General features: G+C 44.2%; 1 protein-coding gene across 2 annotated transcripts in view; it reads right to left on the minus strand.

Moving 5' to 3' along the window:
• PLCG1 (phospholipase C gamma 1) overlaps positions 1-15,336 on the minus strand; it is an 89,706-nt gene that overhangs the window by 21,807 nt on the left and 52,563 nt on the right. For both annotated transcript variants that reach the window (XM_044440254.1, XM_044440253.1), the window contains exons 5-17: positions 14,891-14,975; positions 14,316-14,399; positions 12,790-12,812; positions 11,865-11,937; positions 10,333-10,434; positions 8,377-8,495; positions 7,213-7,298; positions 6,508-6,628; positions 5,401-5,569; positions 4,357-4,479; positions 3,045-3,146; positions 1,589-1,776; positions 602-802 (exon numbers count right to left, since the gene is read on the minus strand). In XM_044440254.1, coding sequence (XP_044296189.1) covers positions 602-802; positions 1,589-1,776; positions 3,045-3,146; positions 4,357-4,479; positions 5,401-5,569; positions 6,508-6,628; positions 7,213-7,298; positions 8,377-8,495; positions 10,333-10,434; positions 11,865-11,937; positions 12,790-12,812; positions 14,316-14,399; positions 14,891-14,975 — 1,476 coding nt within the window. The remainder of the gene's footprint in view (positions 1-601; positions 803-1,588; positions 1,777-3,044; positions 3,147-4,356; positions 4,480-5,400; positions 5,570-6,507; positions 6,629-7,212; positions 7,299-8,376; positions 8,496-10,332; positions 10,435-11,864; positions 11,938-12,789; positions 12,813-14,315; positions 14,400-14,890; positions 14,976-15,336) is intronic.

A 15,336-nucleotide genomic window follows, 5' to 3' on the forward strand; every position in this document is an offset into this window, starting at 1 on the left:
AATGGCAATGTTCCATTTTCACCTGCATTAGCCATAGGCTATGCTAATGAAGAATCTAAGCTGCTATGCAAGTATTGCCAAACATAGCAAGGTTTGGTCAGTAAAGATATAGGCAAGTTGTCTCCTAGGGGCTTTATAGTACAGTAGGATATTGAAGACATAATCCTCAACAATGGGTAAAAGTAGGGAGAATGAACAAACTATTTGAGGGGAAATACCTTGTTCTTCAATTCTGAATTGTGCTGATGAAGCAAGAGAGCTATATCCAAACCAGGCTTAGGAGAGGCAGTTCTGTAATTTAAATTCTGCACATTCCTCTCTTGCACTTCATGAATATAGCTTGGTGAGAAAAATCAACAAGGTGAACTCTTCTTGGCAAGCTGTTCTTACTCAATATTGCAGGAACCTGTTCAAAACCATTTCAGTTTTCTATTCTGACATCAGGATCCAGAATGCTCTAGCCAATCCAGCCCCCAGAGTGCTAAATTTGAAGCTACACTGCTCTGAACTGATCCCAGTGCTCATGCTTCATAGGCACTCATGCCACTGCAATTGCCATACACAGGAAGGCAGCAAGCACTCCTTTCCTCCCATCACTTACTCCTTGCTCTCGTGAGCATTGGTCTGTGGCACTGGCTCAGTCAGTCTCATCTCAAATTCGTTGCACCTGAGCGGAACTTGCTGATAATGGGTGATGAGGTCATAGAGGCTGTTGAACACCAGGTTGTCTGTGAGGAAGAATTTGGGGCTGCCAGCATCCTGCCGGGAATGGATCCTGCAGTGCTGCACTTTCCCATTGCGCCTGCATGCAAGCAGAAAGAAGATATGACCACAATCCTATGCACATTTGTTCTGAAGTAAAATCCTGCTGGATTCAATGGAGTTTACAACCTAGTGAATGTTTTTAAGATTGTGAGCTAAATTTGCTTTTCTGAAATGCCTAGGTTAAGCTTGCCAGACAGTGACAGATACGATACATGAATATATGAGGGAGAGTCATGTCATGAGTCTTATTCAGTAACACAACCCAACAGGATAGCTTCCAGTGGGCTATCTGGCAGCTCCTGAGATGGCTATGGGGAAAGAACAACAGATGGAAAGCCAAATGGGGAAAAGCAGCAGCACACAGGGGTGAACTGAAGCCTGCTTGTGGATAAGTACATTAGGATGCAATCCTCTCCATGTTAGGCAGAAAAGAAGTCATACAACCCCCAGCATAAGTAGAGATACACTAAAACATAATATTAAAATTCTATGATAGAAAATATAAAACAATGTAAACAGCTATAACAATTTCAATAACTAAAAGAACGGACATGTCTCATCATATGCTATGAACTGCCTGGCATATATTTGCTGACTATTAACCTAGCGCCCTAGGTGACTATTTGCCTCCCAAAAGGGGACAAATCTTATAACTACTGCAGAAAATGCTGAATCAATTATGTAATGAACACAAACTCTTTGAGTCTCCTAGAAGCACTAGGGATCGTGCAAATGGTCCCTACCTAGGAAATGAGGCATTTCCGTTACAGAAGTAGCTCCAGAGCTGCTGGAGTGATCGATACTGAGCCCGAGAAAGCCTTACCAGAAGGAAAGGGTGTAATCACCCACAAAGGTCTCACTCTCCCGCACCAGGAAAGAGCCATCGGGAGCCCCCGTCTCAATGCAGTACTCAGACAGCAGCCGTTCAGCAATTTGGCGCCCATCACGCCCTGCTCCCAGCTTGCCGTGGAACCACTTTTCAGTGGAGTGCAGTTCAGCACTGTTGCTTGCCTAGCAAAGGAAGGAAAAGGAAGACTTAGTAGCTTAGTTTCTTGTATACAGGACCAGCTCGGTATGAAGGAAGAGCCACCATCATGGCAATGCTTCAGCGTTCCTCTTCCTTTTCCTGTAGTAAAAACAGATTGCAGGGGTTCAAACCCACGAGTCAGCTTCGTAGGAGAAAAGCATTTCCAGGAGCCTCTCAAAATCTCCTCCATACACTCTTATACCTCACCAGGAATGGACATATTGAGAGAAGCTGAAGGACCCAAGACTTGTGGCTCCTGCTTCCAAGAGGCAATGCCAGCATATCAAAAAACCAGTGTGTGTACATTACTGCACAACCAACTTCAGAAAGCCATGTAAGGCAGCTTCATATGCTTATAACCGATTCTGGCTGCCTCTGAGTGCTAAGTACCACAGATCTTTTCCTCCCATCTTCAAAGGTAGTTCCTCTCATCTTCATGGTTCATGATCCATGGTTCTTCCTGTTTGCTCTTTCCTTGCTGCAAGGGAAAGATTTCTTTTTGCTGCAAGTAGAAAGTCGGAGCATGGTGTTGTCTTAACTCCAGTCCCAATCTGACCTTAACTCTGGCTTTTAGCACTAGGAAAGACAGATCTTGAATACTGCTCATTCCCTTGAGTGGGAGCTTAGTTACAATGCAGGTCTCTTCTTTTAGGAATGAGATTCAGCTTGGACAGAACTAGATACACCTCTTTAAAAAGCACTGAAATCTCCTCTCTTCTGATTCAGGAAAGAGCAGTTCATTCCAGGCTGACACAGCTCAAGTACAAGAGCACGAGGCACGCAAAAGATTAATCCCAGGCATCTCTGCATAGGACTGGGAGACTCCACAGCTGGAAAGCCTGGAGAGCTACTCCAGTGACTGCAGACCAAAGTTCCCATGTGGAGGATCACTCAGCCAGAGCACAGAAATTGGCTTCTCCCTGTGCCAGCCAAGATGGCTGCCTCCTTCATGTACCAGGTACCATCCCATGGATTGCAGACAGAATTGAGCTAGATGAACCCTATGACTGGGTTCACAGAACATAAGCCATGGTGGTTTAGAAGCCAGAGATGGCTTCTTGCACTGTCTGGATACAGCCAGAGTTGGGTTCAGGCAAGATGACAAGCCACCTCTAGCTTATAAACCACCATGGTTTATCATGTTGTGTGAACCCAGTCACTGTAGGGCCACTTCTTATGTTTCTATGTTCCAATGAGTCAAAGAACTGAAGACATTCTGTATTACAGAAAAATGCATGGTTGTCTCACATACCTCCTTTTGCTCCTCCTCATCTTCATTTCCCAAATCACTGGTTCTTTCCCCAGAGTAATAGATTTTGGTGCTGGTCAAGACAAAGTAATGTGGGTTCCAGTCCTGCAGGGATACATGTAGCAAACCTGCTTATTCAAGAACAATGCTCCTATGAAAAAGCATCCTATGACCCCAGCCTTTCGCCTCAGTGCCAGAACTACCCCCAGTCAGAATCTCTTACCCTTCAAATATTCCCCAAATTCCACCTTTTCCAGTAAGCCCATGACACAACTGTCTAGTCCAGGATTAAGCCACTTTGGAGGAAAAAGTGTCCAGGGACTGCCTATATCTTCTGTACCTCCTCTCATGGGACAGGCCACAAAAGGAAGAAAAATGTTGACCAGCTGCTGAAATTCAAGGGCAAACCAGTACAGAAGGCTACCTGATCAACTGAGTGTTCTCATGTGAAATCTGAGCCTTCTGGGCCCTACAGTGATTCACATCTCCTGTTGTTGCATTCAGCAGCACAAGGGACATGTGGGGGAGGTTGGGAGAGGAATAAAAGGGACCACATGCAGCCCACAGGCCACGTGTTTCCCACACCTGCCTTAGCTGATTGGCCCCACCGTTATAAACAATGTCCTCAAACCAGCGGCATCATCATAAACTGTTTCCCTGTTTATCCTTCCTCTGGTACTTCCTGTGTGTCAAGGTTTAGATTGTTTGGCCCCTCAGAGCAAGGGTTGGTCCCCTGGTACTCTTTAGAGTGCCATGTACTAGAGAGAACATAAAGAGTTTATGTAAACCTGTGTGCACACACATACAGACACACTGAGCAAAAAAGCCACTCAGCTTTGTCATACTGTTGGATCTTCTCCCCTTGAAAAATTACTATAGTTTCACTAATTCTATTCCGGCATTCTACAATCTTGTTGTTGTTTTGGTTACCCAATGTATCTTCCCTCTAATCAATGCCCAGAGAATGTCCTTTAGAGACATTTTCATCTTGGCTGGGGAGCTGACGTGTTGGGGTGGTCAACCCATCCCTGCCCTTGTGTATGCATTCTAATCCAAGACGGTGTTATGGCCAGGTCTGAAATGCCTGCAGCACATAAATGAAATGCGCAGAATGGCAGAGAATATACAGAAGGGAAGAGTCTTTCTCTGACGGCTTTGCAGGCATCAGATGCTTGATGGGCCACTAAATATCAATAACAAAACAGTGATTTATGGCATCCCTGTCCAGTCAGGTTAATTGATTTTGGTTCATACAGACCAACTAAATCTAAGAAACTTGCAGAAGAGTCAGAAGGAGTGGTGCGAAGAAACCCACGTGACTGATAGGGTCTTCCAGGTAGAGGATCCCATTCTTGATTGAGTTACTGATATCATTCTCTGAATACACAGCAGATGATGGCACTTCTTCGTAAGCACTGCCCTCGGCCAGTTTCTTGTGCTGCAATGAGAAATATGCATATCAGTTTTTCTGAAAAAGAGCCCAGAAGGACTAGGCTAGTGTTATCCATTCACCTCATTTCTGATATCTCTGTATAGAAGCCACAAGGAATTTCATGGCAACAGTGCATAAGAAACGCAGCCCTGCATAGAACATGTTTTGTTTTATGCAGGTCATTGCTGATAGATTAATTTATGTTTGACATCACTCATGATTTTATGTTGCATTGTTTGTTGCTGATATTGTAGTGATAAAATAACAGAAATAAAATAAAGGCTACCAAGCACAATGGACATTGTGCTCTAAGCCATTGCTTGGAATGCCTCAAGCATCTCAAATATTGATTTTTCATCTCTTTTGCAATGTGATAAATGTGATCTGATATTCTTGGTATGCTTTCCCCACCCACACGTGTATATCCTTTCTTAATTCCACTTAGAACGGATGTGTGTTGCACTGGTGGGAGTGTATATGGGAATTTGGGGTCATTGTGCAGCCGCACTATTTTGGCAGGATTCCTATCACCACCACCACCACCACCACCACCACATTATATCCTTCCTTTCTCCCCTCTTGTGACAAATCCAAGCTGGCTTACATAGTTCTCTGCTACTCCATGTTTAATCTCCTACCATCTGCCCTGTTGAAGCAGGTTAGGCTAAAAGTCTGTGACTGGCTCAAAATCATGCAGTGAGTGCCATGGCTGAGTGGGGAATGGAACCCAGATCTTCCTGGTCCTTAGTCCAACACGCTTATCCACCACACCACAGTGGCTCATCGGTCCAACTAATTGGAGGCAACTTGCAGGAAGATAGTAGGGGTGGAAGCTGCAGTGTCAAAGAAACTTGCATAGCTGATGGGGTCCCACTGACTCCAGTCCCCAGTTTAAGTTCCAGATACCATCCAACAAAAGGACCTTGCCTTTATAAGGATCTTCCTCTTCAGCTGGTTTGGTGATGGCAGCCCATCAGCAGAGACATCTACTGGTTTGGTCAGCAACATGTCTCCAAAAACCTTCTTAAAATTCTGAGCCATATTCCGCTGTTGGGCAATGCTGCAGTGATCTTCGATGGACAAGATCACAGGATAGCTGAGAGACAAAAACACGCAGGCTGATTAGGAGGAGCATGTTAGGTTTCAACTCTGCTGAAAGCAAGTTCTGCGCTTAGCACAGCTCTTCAATTCCTCTTGCCCAACTTTCCCTCCAGATCAGCTCTTTGGGTACCAAACAACTCCTGCAAGTCTCCTTCAGCTTCTAAAATTCTACCAGCTTCCATGTAGGAAGCTCTTATTTCTACACAGAAACAGGATTCTCAGAAAGCTCAGCTATTGGAATCACCTGACCTCTGCTCAGATGGGCAAAATGTGTGAGGAGGAGGGATGCTTCAGAATTTCGGGAACAGCATTTAGCTTCTTGAGAATCTAAGCTTTAATAAAAGTGGGCAGGGGGAACAAGAAAAAAGATATAAACTCCCAGTCCTCATAATGGTGGTGATGAGGGGGTATCTGAAAGGTCCTGGCTTTGCTTGCAGAAATTCTGAAGCCTGAATTCATGCCAAAGGAATTGCACATTAAAAATTCCATCAGCGAGATTAGAAATGAAGGCCATATGATATAGTACAAAAGGTATCATTTATGCAATTTCAGGTGAATTATAAAGATTTGCTCAATGTGCAGCATTTACACTGGTCAAAGAAACCTGCTTTACTTGGTGCAGAATAAAAACATATATTTCATAGCACACACTACAAAATTGCCCCATATACAATTTATGCACCAAATGCACATTGAATAATGAACTATTTTTATCTGCATTTTAAGATATGTTACAACACGGAAGTCAAGGGTGGGTATACTGACTACTACTACACCAGTGAAACATTTGAGCAACATTTTGACGGTGGTTCATGTACATACATTCCTGCACTGCATTTCTACAAGCAGGAGCAAATATTTAAGGTCAGGAATCTGACCTACCATTAGGCAAATTTCCTGAAGACTGGGATGTCACGTTTCTGTTTTACTTACTCTGAGGTCACAAAAGCGTGCTCCTTGATAGTGGCTAGGACATCCGAAAATTTGATTTTGGTAGTTAATGTGTGTCCATGATAAATCACGGGCATCCCATCAGGGCCATCCCAGCAGTCAACTGAAAAGGAAGTAGACCCAGAAAAACACAACTAAGCCACAATCCATTGGTTCATGTAAAAGACAGCCACAAGGAGGCAGGAATCACTCTAAAAGAAATCTTGAATAAGGAGTGTTTGCCCCAATGGCCTTGCTGGCTGGGAATGATGGAAACTGTAGTCCAATGCCTCTGGAGAGAGCCTGCTGCAGAGGAATGCATGGGGAACGTCTGACAGCCACTAGCCTGGCTGAAACATTCTAGTGAACAAGATCACTTCCTTGCCCCTCCTGATGCCAGTGGTGTTACAAGGTGCATTTCAGGGTCGTAGCAAGAACGCACTGATAAAGCTATTAGCACAATGGCATGGAAGGAGTATCTTTCATGCTATGTTTACAAGCTAAAGGAAATGCATGGGGGGTGGAGTCCTGGCTTCTTCCAAAGGTCGCTAACACAGGGGATTCTGAGCTGGGCCTGCGTTCCGACATGTGGAACACAGGACGCTGCCTTCCTCCAGGTCCATCTAGCCCTGCACTGACTACTGTGAGTGGCAGATGCTCAACAAGGTCCTAGGCGGCAGCAGGGAGAGGGAGAACACCAGCACTCACGCTCGATACAGCGACATCCCAGGCGCAGGCAACGAGCATAGGCTTCCAGCGAGGACTCACTTGAGAACTGGTCTCCTGTCAGGTACCTACCATGAAGGGAAAACCAGCCATACTTCGTAAGTTCAACAGGGATTTGCTGCCAATATCACAGCAACTCACAAAGGATCACAGTGACACTTCAGCGGCTCAGATGAAATGGGGCATTTGTCAGCATCTTTTACATGCATAGGGTGCACAACTTGTGCTACCCGGTGGAGCACAAGTGGCCATGCTGTTCCAAACAAGGAGCAGAAAAGACTGATGCTTTGCGCACAGCCGAGAGGAGAATGTCAGCACGGAAGAAGCAACAGTAACCTAATTCAGGGGTCTTCTGAAGGCAGCCCACTGCAGTGTATTACCACAAAGTGTAAAGATCCCAACAAGTGAGTATCAAGGTCAGCACACAGATAAATTTGTGCACCTGCCTCCCTTCCAGAAGGAAATGGGGTATGTGCCAAAAGCTGAGGAAACCTTGGAAAGCCTTCTGTGAGCTATGTGGGGAAATACAAGCTTCCTCTTAGGAAGGAAAGTCCTTTCAAGAATGCGCTGGGCATAAAATAGATATTTCTGGGGGAACCTGAGAAAATCGTCTCTGTTGGGGGACACACGTGTGCCAACTTGCCCATTGGCTGCTTCTTCAGCAGCTGTGGGACACAGGCTGGGGAGATTCTGAGATCGCACAGCTTGCTGTGATTGAGAACAAAGCTAAATGCAGCTATTAAAAGCAGCTGCAGGGAGGCAAAGAAGCTGGTATCAGTCAGGATATGGTCAACATCAGGTTGGGGAGGGGATCTGGCTGGGGCCATGACATGGGGGCAGGATTAAACCTGCCCCTTCACTGTCCCAGGCCCAATCGAGTGTTCCCCTTCTGATTTTTTCTTTTACCAAGGGAGAAAGGGAAAAAATCCACAAAGGCAGATCTATTCATGCATTTTTCTGTAAATGATTGGTTCATGATCTGTAAATGATTGTTCTGCATGTTGACCTACCAGTAAGAATGGGTAACAGATGAAAATGGGGACAGTGGGGAAGCAGTTCCTATTCAACATGCAAAGTGTGCTCTCAGAAGCAGACCCAGATAGGTGCGAAGGGAAGAGACAGCAAGAGGCTTGTCTTTTCTCTTACGTATTATGTGAGGAGGAAATCCAGTAGTGGGAGAGGGGATTGTTCATGTCCTCCGGTCGCACAACGTCAAGCTCTGAGTTCCAGATGCTGTTCTCTTTGGAAAACAGGAAGGCAAGAAACTGCCCAGAGGAAAGAAACAAGGGGTGCGTCATACAAAACAGTAATACAAAGAATGGTTCCAATTCTTTTCATTTACCCAAAATATTTATATGCCACCAGGTTGGTACATATAGATCCACAAGGTAGAAATATGGATCAAAAATTAAACACAGAATAAAATGCTAGGATCAGAGCCATACAAACTAAGAAACCAATCCTAGGATGCTGGGACAGTATCTGGGAGGTGGTGGGAGGTGTGGGGGAAGGATAATTTGGATTTCCAGATGCAAGGTCAGAGAGAGAGCTCCAAACCCAGAGCTGGGAATCGGAGCTCCGTTTCCCAACCCTGCCTCTTGGCAACCAGCACAGAAAGATTTGTTCCAGCTGCCTTTCCAAGGTCAGGAAACTGACCCTGGAGATGGGAGTAAAGAGTATGGAGAGAGGAGGTGACTAAAAGCATCAGGATATTAGTTATCCTGATGGCACCCAAGCCTCCTTCCCCGTATCTCTGAGTGCCCTGAAAACATCCATCTAGCTAGACTGGAGCAGGGGCGCAGTGAGGTAGAGATTGCTGCCACCATTCCTTCTGCACGTGCATAAGTCTGTAAGTTTGGGTCCTTATGAGCATCAAGGGTACGATCAATAAAATGTACCCTAAAGCAACAAACCTTCTCCAAAACACTTGGGCAGGAATCATAACTGCACATACTAAAAAGTAATTTTATAATAAACCAAGCACAAATTCCTTCCTAATAAACTTCCACAGGACTGGGTTGCGCACCAAATTCTGCCCTTGCAGATCTGGTTGCTCTGGGGACTACTGTTTTATGGACTGCTTTACTGGATGCTCCTGGTGGTCCTGTTTATGTCTGCTGTTAGAATGTCATACTTTCGGGCAGAAGGGAGCTATGAGCTGTTTCAAAGAGTTCCTTTACTAGAAAAGTTGCAAATCAGTATTTGATTTAAAAGGAAATAAGCAATAAACCCACAGGACAACAAAGTGATAGGAGTCACTATGGCAATCCCATAATGTCTACCTAGAAATAAGTCCCACTGTATTCAAAGGGCCTTACGCTTACGTAGGTGTGCATCAGGTTGCAGCCTTAAGGAACAATCCTATTGCAATGGAGACTGTAAAGACTTACAGCCATCCTGTGCACAGTGGGAGAAGCACTGGATGTAATCTTTGCCTCCCCATCCTCGTGCCTTGCATATTTCACTAGACAGTTTTTTCATCTAGCTGGCTGAACAGTGTTGAAAGGGGAGGGAAGGTAGCTAGATTAGGTTCAGGATAGCTGGCATCCTACCTCCTCCTGTCTTTTTCCTCCTCCCCCACTGAAATCCCCCCTTTCCCCCTCTCCAAGGTCAAGTTCCTCACTTTGAAGGGCCGCAACACAAGCTGAGTGCAAGGGTGAAAGGAACTGGATCTCTGATAAAGGGTTGTTTTCAACCCTGTAATCTGAACTATTTCCCTCCATGTTTTAAACAACAAAAGCACTGAGCTATCTTCACCTACTAAACAACAGACACATTATCTCCTTTATTTCCAACAGCTAAATGCTTGGCAGAAGTAGAAACAACCACAAAACCCCACTGAATCTCCTATACTGCATTGCAGGGCCGCTTACTGCAGAGGGGGGCAGAAAAGGCAGCTACCCCCTGACCTGATTGTTCCTGGGCCACTTTTGTAGTAATAAGGGAACAGGGCAGCCCCAGCTGAGGTACCAGTGGTCTTCATGAGGAGCAACAAAATGTCAAGAGGAGGGAGAGAAACAGGTCTTCAGAGGTCCAAGCATGCCAGGGCATCTGTCTATATAACAGTCCCTTTCACTTTGTTCAGGATTCTGGGAGCCTTACCTCATCCAGGGAAAAATAGGGTTCTTCAATTTCCCGCAGTGGGTCCTTCAAGAAGTTGAATATAAAATCTTGAACCAAGGCTAGGTTAGTAGCCCAGTGTTCCTGAAGATAAAGGAGAGCAAGAACCAGTCTTTGAGAGGCCATATCCTTCTGGTATTTCCAAGCATGAAGGTCATTAAAATGCTCAGACTATTTTGCAAGCATGTTCTCAACCAACCTGATACAGAAATTAGCTTAACACAGGAAACAACTCAGGTATGGAAATGCCCTAAATGGTTTTTCACATGCCCTAAAACCCCATGAATTCTGTTCACAGAGCAATGAAAAGGTATGGTGGAGAGAGCTTGCTTATTTTGAATGTTGAATATATAGCTCTCTCCTGATCCACAAAGACAGGCTGCTTTTTTCATTTAATCTTTTATTTACTTTCTTGTCATTTCTTTTTAGTAGCATACTGGTCTCATTCCTCCAATATTGGCAGGATGAAATGGAAATTGTACCACTTAGCGAATTTCTTATGGCATGTTGGAAGCAAGAAATGCTCACCTGGGATCGCTGCAGGCTGACAGTTCAGTGCAACACTAACCGCTCAAGACAAATAAAAAGATGATTTCTAGTTTGCCTACTGCACTGGCCAGTCTAAATTGAATGTGTGTTACTGCAATACTATGGAGAGAGGTGTGCACCAGGATATATAGATTCTAGGCTGTGAAAAGAATTTTAGAAGATCTAATCCAAAGCCATTCTGTAGGCTCCATAGTAGAACCATAAATGCTAACTAGATTCCAGCATATTGAATTGAGCCCCCAAACTCATTTGTGGATAGTCTAACCACGACAATATGGGCTGCTTCTTATCTTGTCCCCTTGACCCAGTCAGGCAATGAACAATGTCCTTCTGCACCAGCTGTAGTTCCTAACTGTTTCCAAGGACATCCAGGTGTCCAGTGCATGATGACAGCTGATCCAAAAAGCTACAAATGCATGTGTGATTGTGCTCATACCATTAACGTCAAGGAGATGATGCAATCATACACAGGGCTGATGGGGTGGCCCCATAACAGTTCTCCTTGAAACTTATCTCTCTCAAAGCACAAGGCCACTCCGCTAGCATCGTTCCCATCTTTTCTGAATTCAGGTCCAGCTTTTTATCCTTCATCTACACAATTTCAGCCTCCTACTGTACTTGCTCAAGAAGCAAGGGCAGCTCCCATGTGTTTAGCTAAAAGAAATATGTAGGGCAGCATGGGGTGCGCACATTTGAGGCCCATCACACAAGCATTGCTGCTGCTGCTTTGATGTTGTCTGTCTGTGACTGGTAAGAGTCCTGTGGAATAAGACAGTGCTAACCCTGCTAGTCTGATTGCTACAGAGTCAGTAAGATCCCAACTCTTTCTTAGCAAGAAGCCCTGTTTTTCAGAGCAGCCAGATTTGGCAATTGCCTAAGAGGGATTAAATGGTGTGAGATGCATCTAAAGACCACCCAACTGTGTCCCTTCCATTCCCTACTCCTCTTCTATCATGGGAACTCACCATTTGATATTCTAGCAAAAACATCTGGAATTCCGTCAGGGATACTCTGTTTTGGTCGGATCTCTCCCCACCACTGGAGGAGGAAGCACAGACAAGACATGTTGGTCAGAGGACATAGCACTGCAGAACAGATGGCCACTACTGGATACCAGCCAAACACTGAGACAGTCTCTAAGGTGAGATGCACTGCTGAGTGGAACTACAGCAGTCTTTCCCATACAGCTCTAGTTGACCAGGCTGGATGGATGGTGGGATTGCAATCAAACCCATACGGAGGACACCTGGTTTTGAAGCCAAACTAGAGATCCAGCTATCCATATGATAGCTATATCCCCCCTTTCTGCCCACTACCAGGGGAATTCTAAGACAAAGGAATCAGAAGATGAAATGAGGATGCTAATAGGGATTAAGAGGTGTACACATGTATAACAATGGCTCATTACCAGACAGGTGGTCATCCCATCAGGTACCGCACCGTCAGACATACCTCTGAACAGCAAACAGTTGGAAGACCCAAAATGCAAACTTGACTGAACTTTGCACCACAAACTCTACATTCTACAAAACCCCAAAATTCTGTGGTCACAAATAAAAATAAACAATTTAACTTGTATGAACTTTGCTGTTTTCTACCACATAGATTTCTGCACCATCTGGGAGCTGTTCTGACCATTCCTGGCTTAGAAATTCTATCACCAAACCTCTCTTTTAAGACCAAACCAACACTTTTATGACGATGTTACCCATTATAGGAGTACTGAGAAGCAACTAACAGGGTCCTTTTGAGTGAGCAAGCAAACTATACTCTAGCTAATCTCCATAATTAAATGCCAACGCTGACTCATAATTCCAGGGCCAGGTTAAACAGTCTTCATTCCCAACCCTCTCAAACCTCCCCACCAAAACAGGAAAGAGAGCAGTTTACCTTTCTAAGAATGGAACAGGCAACTGGAAAAGAAGAAATGCGCAGGTCAGCTAACCTTGAGGCCACAATTTACACGCCAATAAAGGCAGGCAACAGCTTTGCCAACGCCCTCAGTCTCTTCGAGGGCATCTTCCCACACACATGGACACAGCCTCATTCTTTCATTTCATATATGAGTCACCAGGTTCCCAAAGTTCTCACAGTGACATAAGAACAAATAAATTACAACCAATGCTAAAATACAGAAATGTAATTTTTCAGAAGCTTTATAAGAAGGAAGAATAATTTCAAACAAACAAACAAAGAACAAACCAAGCAGCTATAGCAGAAAAAATAAAAGCTCAAAAAGCAACAATAAACGTATTAAAAATAAAAGCAGTAATTACATGTGCTTTTAAAAACTCGGGAGAATAAAAAGGCCTTTCCTTTCTTTAACTGTATGAGGCAATGTAGGAAATACAAGATACAAGCCAATAGACAAATCATGTGTTGACACTCATCATTACATGATTCCTACCTGCCTTATCTGTAAGCTGGACTAACAATATTAACGGAAGACTGCCATATATCCTAATAGAATGAATACACTGACTAATTTGAGGGGTTTTCGATGCCAAGGTGGGAGAGCTTAAACAAATCTGAAAGGAAAGGGGGCAAGTAAGCTTGAGTCTCTTCCCTTTTTGAAGATATTGGCCTCCCCAGAGTCCTTTTTGGGGCAGTATCCAACAGCACTGCTCCACTTCCGCTGGTTCTGTTATATTCACAGGACCTCATTGCTTAGGTACTTCTAAAAATAACTGTAACAATCACCCAAAATGCTCATTTCAGCTGAGGACGGATCAGTGGTGCACTCTTCTGCAAGCCAACCTGTCCTATTCCAGAAACATTTTTTTCTGTTTGTATCAGGTTATTTTTTGGAGGTGCCGAAGTCCTGTTGCACAAGCAGTGGTTCTCACAAATGCATGGGTGCAAGAGCATACTACCCTCTATTTCCTGTCTTCCATACTCACATGCACTAACAAGCTGGGGAGAGAGAGTGCTGTTCATCTCCTTTTAGTTATCTTGTTTCAATCCCACATGGAGATGTTTTGTGAATGTGCTACTCACAGAAGCACTGAAGTTCACTTTCCAACCCCCCGCAAACCCAGTGTTGATTCTCTGTGTGTCATGCACAACAGCAACAAGAGCTGGAAAGTTAGAGCACTAGCAATGGCACCAAGGGCCATGTTGATCCTGGATTTTCTGAACAGGACTGCCTGTGAATAGTGCTAGAAGCTAGACTACAGAAGGAATGGCATCTCCTATTTGTAAGAATAGCTCCTTTACTAGGAAAGGATTCTAGTGCAGAAACGTGCTTTTGCATCCACATATGTTCTCTCACTTGATCAAAGCAATGGTTCCCCATGGAGGATTTAAAAAATTACCATATTAGATAAAGCAAAAAAGAACATACTGGGAAAGGGTGCAAGAAAAAAAGGAGGGGAACAGCATACTGATCCACCAGGATAAGATAAGAAGCATCTTACTCCTTTTTGTGCATTGTACATCAGGCTCTGGTACAACTGGGCAAATTGTCCATATGTGATATCCCCATTTCTCTGCTCCACATCCTAGATGTAAAGATTAGGGAGAAACTCGTATTAACAAATAACGTGTACTCTCAGCATGTATGGAAAATCAATTATTAGAGTGGTGGGGATATAAAGTTATCATTCTTTTAGGAGCCAAATTAACAGAGGTTTACTAAGTTTACTGAACATGTGTAAAAGAAAATAGGAGCACAACCTTATGCCTGTTTAGGACGATTGTTCTGTCTGTACATGCACACTAGTAAGCCCTAAGGGTGAACATAACTGTGATAATCACCCATTTTTGACAACTCAAATAGACCAAGCAGAATTCTGGCAACAGATGAAATGACAAGGATGGGGTGCCAACTGGGGAGACAAGATCTTCTTGCCCCTCTTTTGGGTACGGGCATGTGTGCTTTGCCAAAATTAACCAAGAACCAATATCTTAACTATTATGTTATGGTGTCACTCAGGAAAATAATTGCCAGGGGGCTGTACATGCAAAGTGGGGGAGGAGACCAAGAACTTACAGTGAGCTTCTCACGCAGAAACCTCATGTTAGGGACACGGTAGTTGACTTGAAATAGCATGTTTTTCAGATCCTTTGCAGAAATCCTAGATTATCCAGGGTGGAAGAAAGTAAAAAAAAAATGAGAGGGATTAGTATTTTATACATGGCTTACTCATAATTGTTCTTGAGGATGCTTGCACTATATTTGGAGTACAACAAAATACATAGGAAATACTAAGAATGTTCTAAAGTATATACAGGATTCCTCCATGTCCCTGATATTTCAGCTGCTAGTCTGCAACTGAATTTCTGGGAATGACCTTGGCCCAGAAATGGCTGCTAAAGCAACCAGAGGTAAGTCCCTCACAGGATGGAACAGCCTTGCTCAGACAGTGCTGCTACTGTTTCCCCCAGCTTCTGAATCTGGTCCTGGGTGCAAGAGACAAAACAGGAGCACCTTCTTTC

Source organism: Varanus komodoensis, unplaced genomic scaffold (genome assembly GCF_004798865.1).
Source record: "Varanus komodoensis strain SLA01 unplaced genomic scaffold, ASM479886v1 scaffold37, whole genome shotgun sequence".
Classification (NCBI taxonomy): Eukaryota; Metazoa; Chordata; class Lepidosauria; order Squamata; family Varanidae; genus Varanus; species Varanus komodoensis.